Raw genomic sequence first — 8,481 nt, 5'->3', positions numbered from 1 at the left:
CGACTCTGTACTATCAAGGTGAGTAAACTGTCCATGACATACAGCTGCCTCTAAAGTAAATACAATATCCTCATTGACCTATAACTGAAGTTTCACGCAATTAAAAAGATTAGCGCATAGAATATACAGCAGTAAGCATGATGGGCATAAGGCGATAATTAAGCCATTGAAATGGCTTCCCGTGGGATTGGATCTTCAAACGGGTTTCCACACAATATGGCCGGAAATTAAAATCTCCAACGAGTAAACGAACGCTGATTTAAATGTCAAAAAAGCACTTGGCCTCTCTGTGATTTGCCTCCCTGTTAGACTATTTTTGATGATAGGGGCACAGTTGACGAACGTAATTACTGACGCTTGGCAGTTTACGAGAGAGTCGTTTTATTAACGGGTAGAGTGGGCGGAACTTAACCACCTGTTCCACTGGTCCCTTTTGAGAACATTGTTTCATTTGATTGGCATTTATAGTTCATATAGTTAAAAGAGTTACCTTCACCAAAGACCGGGCGCTTGTAGATATTCCGACATTATGAGATTCAAAACATGTTAAACTGACGTTTCTTGTCCATTGCTTGTGAAAAGACTTGACTTACAAAAGTTTCAGTTATCATTAGCTGTAAATAGAGCTGTCTAGCTGGCTCCATATCTGAGTTATCAAATCAAAAGTTTATTTTAAAACCATGTGTGACATCTTGAGAGAGAAAAAGACACCCTTTGACATATATGCAGTATTGTATTTATAATTTCACTCCTTTTTTTGCATGTGTCGCTCAGCTTAGTTAAGCTGTAACCCTCTTTCGACTTTAACAAAAGTAAACACAAAACCAATCGAGATTTTAGGGAAACATACGATGGTGTATGAGGACCGATTCTATTCTTAAGTCACAGAAAACGCCGCAGAAGCGTGATAACTCCCTATAAATCTGTCATGAGGGCAATTTTTTCAATCTTTAAGGGTTAAATGTAGACGTTTTTATTTCTGTTACGCCTCTCGCTTTCTCAGCACAGCTTTTCGGCGCCTTTCAGCACAAAATATTTTTTTTTAGTTGACCCCGCCACCCTTTCAACGGGAGCACTGTGCTGCTCGTTGTAAAGTTTCGCTTGCTTATATTTTACATGTGCTCTTTTCTCTATTGACCTGGAGTTTTTGTGATGAAAGAGTAGCCATCGCCCAAGGGTTTTTCTCTCTGACATACATCCTTGTCGCTGAGAGAAATAAACGTTCTATTAAGTAACCTCTGCATGCATATCCAAAAGTGTGCAAGAATAACACCTGATAAATATTTGAGGTCACCTCCAGACTATGAAAGGAAGTGAGGGCTCGAATCTGCCATTTGACGAGTGTGGGTTTCTCATGAATGCACGCTGAGATGAAGGTTGTATCACGGCGATAACCTTAGTTAGACCTTAAGTATTTTTCAAAAGTGCACCTATATGTTCGATCAAAGAAGTACTCTTCCTGTACTGACCAGTTGGTACTTACATCATTTACATGGTCCTCTCTCGATGGTTCTAGTGCACGTCATACATTTGCCCCTAAGACTCACTTTGCGGGATCGAATGCTGTTTGCTGCTATATAGAAAATAACCTTTGCGGGAATCTTTAGTGCCTAAAAATGAAATTAGTTCGTCATGATCAATCCAGTCTTCAGCAAAAGAACTGAGTATTCTTTTATACAACTCGGTAATCCTGTTTAAAACGCTTTGTTGTCTAAGAGCGTCACTATAAAGTAATACCAAGTGTAACTTGGTCTGGGCCTTCAAAAGACCAAAGGCAGAAGAAAACCCTTGCAGCCCCTTTCTCCCATTCGTAATTTTCTCAGCAAAATTGAACACAAGGTCCCTTTAAAAGTATTATTAAGCTAGCAAGGGGATGACTCGTCAGTCGCTCATATTTCCGAACAAGGCCGAATATAACATGTGGTTATTCCGAAAATATAGACTGGCGAAGTCCGTTTCGTGTTGATTAGCTCTGGTGAAAAGATTGTGAGAATATTTTTCACTCACGTAGAGATAACCTTTTTTTCCAGCGATTGAAAGCAATAGTAAAACCTCGATGGTCAGTGGAATGTCGGTAATTGCCGGGAAAATTTTAACCATACAACTGAAAGAAAGAAATTGATGTTTATAACTGCATATAAACCAATTTCCATTTTACTAAAAGGACGTTTCTTAACCAAGAAATGCGGTCCTCCATCATTTAGGGCTATTGTTCTTTAAAAACAAATAAAAAAACGAACATGCTATCTTATTTAAACTTACGAACAAACAAATCCCTGGATAGCGAATCCAACCTATTAAAACTGGATCCCGAACAATGTCAGCGGTATTACTCATAAGTAGGAAATTCAAGATGGCGGACGTTGATGCACGGGTATCTTTAGTTAGTTTTCAATACCGTTTTTCGTCGCTTGATTTATCGGTATGATTATCAAGTATCTATAAGAGTAACCAGTTTTGGATAATGTCTGCCAATCCACGGCCTCTTCGTCTTCCTCCTATGCCAAAAGTGGCTGACCTCCTTCGTGTGTATGGGCTGTCTGCGAAGAAGCAACTTAGCCAAAATTTCATTCTTGATCTGAACATTACAGGTAATGCCAACGTTGTTGATGTGTGTTAAGGGGCAGTCACGTGGGGGTTGGAAAGAGCAGGGGGGAGAGAGGACTGATTATTTGAAAGAGGAAAAAATTTGTTTTAGTGGAATCTCTCAGGTGTCAGTTTCAGAACAACTGTGTTTTCTTTTTTTCTCCTTACTTTTGGCATCAACCATTAACTATGAAAGTATCATGGAACTTTCATTTGCAGAGGTTTGGCTTGCTCATTTAATCGATTAGCTCAAAGATAACATGGGTAAGATAGCTGAATCATCAGTTGATTACAAAATAAAGTTGCTGGTTGGATTTCAGTTCCCCTGCTGATGACTAGAATCTTAATTTGTTTCATGTTGGTAACATGTTCTTTAAAACATCTTTCTTTATGGTATACTGTTCTTGCTGGAAACATGAAGATTTCTTATTAGACTATATGCATACTGTGCTTTTTATAAACAGATAAGATTGCAAAAGTTGCAGATGTGTTTGATTGCCATGTTTGTGAAGTAGGAGCAGGGCCAGGATCACTTACGAGGTCCTTGCTACATGCTGGAGCCAAACATGTTGCTGCTGTGGAAATTGACAGGAGATTTCTTCCCTCTTTAGAAGTATGCAATAGGCCTTTTTCTGAATTACCTTTGGCGTCTTTTTCAAAATGAGGCCTGGTGCTCAACCATTCCTATGAAAATGAGATAAATTTGCATGTGAATGAAAACTTATAATCATATAGAAGGATGAGCACCAGGATTGATTTTGAAAAAGAGGCCAATAGTGATTTGGAAATAGGCTATTTGACTTGTCCATTGTCATTTTAACTGACGTGGCTGAGGAAAGTGAAGAATCTTACCCTTTAACTCCCATGAGTGTCCAAGACAGAATTTCTCCTTACAATATCAATGCAATACCAAACAGACAAGAATGAGAATAACATTATCAAGAAGGGGATTATTATTTGATCTAGTACCAAATTCTTTGAACTAACACCACAAGAATTGTATGGCAGATGGTAAGGAGAATTACTAATGAGATCTTGGGAGTTAAAGGGTTAAGGTTTGATTTTATCCTCACCCTCAGCACCTTGCCAGTGAAGAGAGTCAGAGAAGAGCAATTTTAGATAACTAGACCTGACTAAGATTTTGTTTGATGAAATCTGAGTGAATTGCACAAATACCCAGAGAAGAGACCTTTTCTCCACCATCAAAACACACAATCAATAGTTACACTCAGTGTTCTCCCTTATTTTAAGCATGACAAGTAAAATAGGGATCCTTCTACCTGTTGAATTTTCAAGAATTCCAAGCAATTTTAAATGGTAATAAGAGGTACTACAGGTTACTGCCTGAAAAGGAGAACACTGTACGCTTGAGCTAAAACCATTTAAAAAAAGGTGAAAACTTTTTGTGAACAGTTTGTTCACTTTTTACTTTGAGAAGGATTAAGTGAGTAATATTTCTTATCATTGTAGGTTGTAATGGTATTAATGAGACGTGTTGGTTGTTCAAATGCTTAGAAAATTGTTTTTGGCTATGCCATGAGCCCAATCACTTTCATTCTGTGTTTGAGAGTCATCTAGCCACTGGAATGGTCAATATTGATTGGTTCATTATCCTAAAGTAAAACTTAGAAGAGGCTTGCTCTTGAAATACATATCCATATGTCATTAAGCTTGTGGTTCAAATCTACTAATGGTTAAAAATTTTCAAATCAGTTTATGTGTGTAAAAAATAGATACAAGGTAAACCTTTGCACCATGACACATATAATGTAAGAAAATGAATGCTAGATAACATGTCATGTTCAGATAGTATTTTGTCATTATTACACTGCATCAAGTTAAATTTAATTTTTTTGTTAAGTTAACTGGTGTCTTATTCTCTGACTACTGTATCATCATTAGATGCTTGAAAGTGCCAGCAGAGGAAGACTGTCAATACATCATGCAGACATCATGAAGTTTTACATACCAGATGCTCTACCAAAAGCTGATGCTGTGCATTGGCACACAGGTGGTTTGTTGAGAGTTGAAATTCATGCATATTGCCAAAATACATTAGGTTTCCTTAATATCATCATCTTGATGAGAGTGGTCCATTAAAAAAATTGTAGATTGTGACCAGAGCTGATGCATTGATAATCCAGTCAGGAGCCATCTTCTCTTTACCCTGATGATTTTGGTTCAGGCTTACAATACTTCAGTTAGTGTCAGCAATAACTGTCAAATATAATACATTTTTAGGCCAAAAGGAGGACAACATGGAATATATGTAAGTTCTCAAGAAAAGGGGTGTTTTATATTTTAACATGAAACACACAAGGAAACAAATATAACTTCTGTTCCATAAATTAAGTAAACCCTTTATACCCTAACATCAGTATGCATTTTCTCCTTACTTTTCTCTATATCTTTCTGATGTTGCTGAGAAGGAGAACTGTTTTGACAATCAAGAGCTTTTTTATTTGGTGATCATTTTCTTAGTTCTTGTGACCTTTATGTGTGATTCTGGGGTGATATTGTGAGGATGAATTAGATGCTACTCACTCTTAGGGATCAAATGGTTTTTTAAAAAACCTAACAAAGCAAAGTATGATAAGGAAAGATTTGAAACCTTGGGAAAAAATTATTGCTAAGTTTTTTGTTTGTTTGATTTTGTTAATTTTCAGATGTTCCAGGTGTTCGTATGGTGGGAAATCTTCCATTCAATGTATCTATTCCTCTTCTTCTGCAATGGCTTGAAGCAATTCCACAGAGAGCTGGGCCATTCACTTTTGGTAGAACACCAATGGCACTTGTGTTTCAGAAAGAAGTGGCAGAGGTAGGCATGTGGTAGTATGTCATCAGAAATTGATGAATTGAAGATAACATGTGATGGTGTAGTCTGATTGTGCAGGTGATTGTAGACCTGAGAAGGACTGTTGTTGATAGTAGTGACTAGTAGTCCTCAGGTTCCAACTATTTACTTCATGAAGATAGCTTATCTTTGTTGGAACATGTTTTGCAAACTAATGGATAAAATGGTTTTTTTCTTTGGCAACCGTTGAATATGACCTTGATTTTGTCCTGGGATTTTTAAATGTGCATCTTAACTGAGTGACTCATATGAGAATTTCAATAAAAGTGCCTTCTGGGTCACCAGGATAGTCAACTGGAGCCAAGTGGCCCACCTAGCCACAGCTTATCCCAGTTTCCTCAGTGTGACTGAGAGTATCACTACTCCCCCCCTGGATGGGATGCCAGTCCATCACAAGGTTACCCCCCAGCATTTCACTTGTCTTCCCAAATAATTCACTGGTATCCATTTATACTCCCGGGGGTTGGGGGGGAGGGGGGGGGGGAGAAGCACTCTGAGAGTGTGAAGTATCTTGCCCAAGAACACAACACATTGACCTGGCCAGGTCTCCCAGAGTTTCTCAGGGAGTTGTTCTTCACAAATGCCACATCTGGACCTCTCCACCCAGAGGTAATTTGCAATATCTTTGCTTCTCCCAAATAATAATAAATCATAATTTAGGTAATTTTTTTCCTTTTTTAGAATATCCAAGCTCCTCCTGGAGATAAGGAATGCACACGCCTTTCCATTATGACACAGTATCTGTGTGAAGTCAACAAGAAATACTTGATACCGCGCAAAATATTTGTACCAGAACCAAAGGTATGTAGAATGTACTTTAAATTATTACATCAGGACGTTTAGCGGGAGGTAAAGGTAACGGTAATGAAGTGGCAGCTGGCTTGTTTCATCATGAGTCACAAACATGAACAAGGAAAATGTAGTGTTTTTTTCTCTACTGATTAAGAGTCAGCACAAGAACCGTTTCTTAATTTCTCTTCATTAAAATAATTGCATCTGTCTTTTGAAAGCTTTTGAGAAACACAGAACGCTTTGTAGCATAGAAAAGCACTATTTTAAACATACGTCTAGGTAAAGACACCTCACTTTAAAGTGTTTTTTTTCTAGGAATGTAAAGAAATTATAGATTTTCAATCGTGGTTGTCATTTTGAGGGAGGATCTGTTGTGTTCATATTTCCTTTTAGGTTGATGCCATGTTGTTACATTTTGTACCACGAGTCACACCCCTTATTGAAGCTCCTTTCGTTGTTGTGGAGCAAGTAGTGAAAGCAATATTCTCAGAAAGACGAAAAACCATCAGAAATTCGTTACGGTAATATAGAGCATAATTAATACTCATTTTGTAATTCATTTGACGGTATATGACAAGTAAGTGTACATGAAACCAAACGTTGTTTAGGAAGGAGAACGAAGAGAATCAAGTGTAGAGCACAGATCGATCTAGATTTTAAGACTGTATCAGTCTTTAGCCCTTTAAATCCAAGAAGTGATTGACACGTAACTTCTCCATGCACAATCCATACATGATCCAGCAAACAGGTAATGAGAATACTCAAATTTATCATGTTGAAGTTTCTGTTTTGATCTAACACCAAATTCTTGTGACTAATTTACAAGGAAATGCGTCGTAGCTGAAGGGGAAAATTAACAATCAGATCTTGGGTGTTAAAGGCTTAATTAATCTCTTGAAGGATTTCAATTGAGTGTTAAAAGTAATGCAGGACTGCTCTGGTGTGGTTTTTCTTCACTCCATGATGGGTTCAGAAAAATTCGCGCCATTTTATTCAAAAGCTGATGTTTGGATCGTTTGACATTCGTTTTAATTCTGAAGACATATTTCTCTTTGATATACCCGCTTTCTCCCTTTGACACGATACATTTACTAACACAAAAAAACCTTTGTTGTATTCCTTAGAACACTGTTCCACACAAAGCCAGAATTATCGGACGAGCTGTTAGAGAGGACAGGGGTTGATCCCACTCTACGGCCTAACCAAGTTAACTTCGAGGATTATGAGAAAATTTGTCGCTCGTTTCTAGAAGTATCACGTGAACATGACATGCCAATCACGCCTCTTAGAGTACGCAAGCCTGTTGCTGTGGCAACGAGGAAACTCACTGGCGTGGATACTCACACCAGTTATCAAATCACTCAGTAATATAGGCCTTACTTCAGCGGATAAGGAGAATCGTCATGGTGTTGTAGTGTGACAGAATGGCCTTTCGATCTGTCATGCCACTCTAGCCAATATAATTTCACGATCCCGTTCTTATTTAGGAAACACAGATACTGTCAAGCTTAAGATAAAAAGCGTAACACGTTCCATCTCTGGCATACAATTTTTAGGCGTGCGATGAGATTATTATGATGGTTATGTCGAGTCAGCAACCGCGGAAAAAAAATGGATTGCGTCATGTATGACTTTTTAGTTTCTTTGCAAACACTTTTCAGCGGACTATTCGACGGAGTAACAATTGGGGCTAATTCTCAATTCTACCTTACAGGGAATGACTAATTTGCAATGTAGAGGGTAGAACCAGAGAAAGACAATTATAAATTACAGGTGGCTGTCTGTGTATTAAGCGTAATTATCGGTTTGATAAAGCCATATCGAAAGCGAATGGTAATATCGAAAACGTTTTGGTTATTCTCAAAATGAACTGGCTCTAACTTGAAGATTAGATGGAGAGAGTTTGAATACTCTGTAAATTCAAGTTAGTTTGAGAGAGCGCAAAGATCACAAATATGGTGTTTAGGCCGTAGCTGGATTTCCCCCTCAGACTTGGATCTTTTGTTAACAATTGCCCCAGCAAAATCAGTCTAACTACATGTGTAGGGCCCATGGCGGTTCAATGCCTTTGAATAAAATCAAGAAGTATTTGCAAAATTGCAGTTGTTTGTTGACAGCACATCTCCACCGAATCTAATATACAATTTATCGATGGTAAGTTATCGGCTCTCGAATCTATTGCCCTCTTTACGGCTGAAATACCATCGTTAACGTTGTTGTCAATGTTGACCGCCGCTCGCAACCTGCGC

At 38.1% G+C, this 8,481-nt stretch overlaps 1 protein-coding gene across 1 annotated transcript; it reads left to right on the top strand.

The window, feature by feature from the left end:
• Positions 1 to 2,352: 2,352 nt before the first annotated feature.
• On the top strand, positions 2,353 to 8,020 carry LOC131793659 (dimethyladenosine transferase 1, mitochondrial-like). Its single transcript, XM_059111104.2, has 7 exons — positions 2,353 to 2,591; positions 3,051 to 3,199; positions 4,489 to 4,597; positions 5,253 to 5,404; positions 6,122 to 6,241; positions 6,626 to 6,753; positions 7,357 to 8,020. Exons 1-7 carry the CDS (start codon positions 2,465 to 2,467, stop codon positions 7,598 to 7,600), a joined length of 1,029 nt encoding a protein of 342 aa, XP_058967087.1. The 5' UTR covers positions 2,353 to 2,464; the 3' UTR covers positions 7,601 to 8,020.
• Positions 8,021 to 8,481: the final 461 nt, after the last annotated feature.

Source organism: Pocillopora verrucosa, chromosome 9 (assembly GCF_036669915.1).
Source record: "Pocillopora verrucosa isolate sample1 chromosome 9, ASM3666991v2, whole genome shotgun sequence".
NCBI classification, from domain to species: Eukaryota; Metazoa; Cnidaria; class Anthozoa; order Scleractinia; family Pocilloporidae; genus Pocillopora; species Pocillopora verrucosa.
The sequence above is the reverse complement of the archived record's forward strand: the minus strand, read 5'-3'. Positions and strand labels throughout refer to the sequence as shown.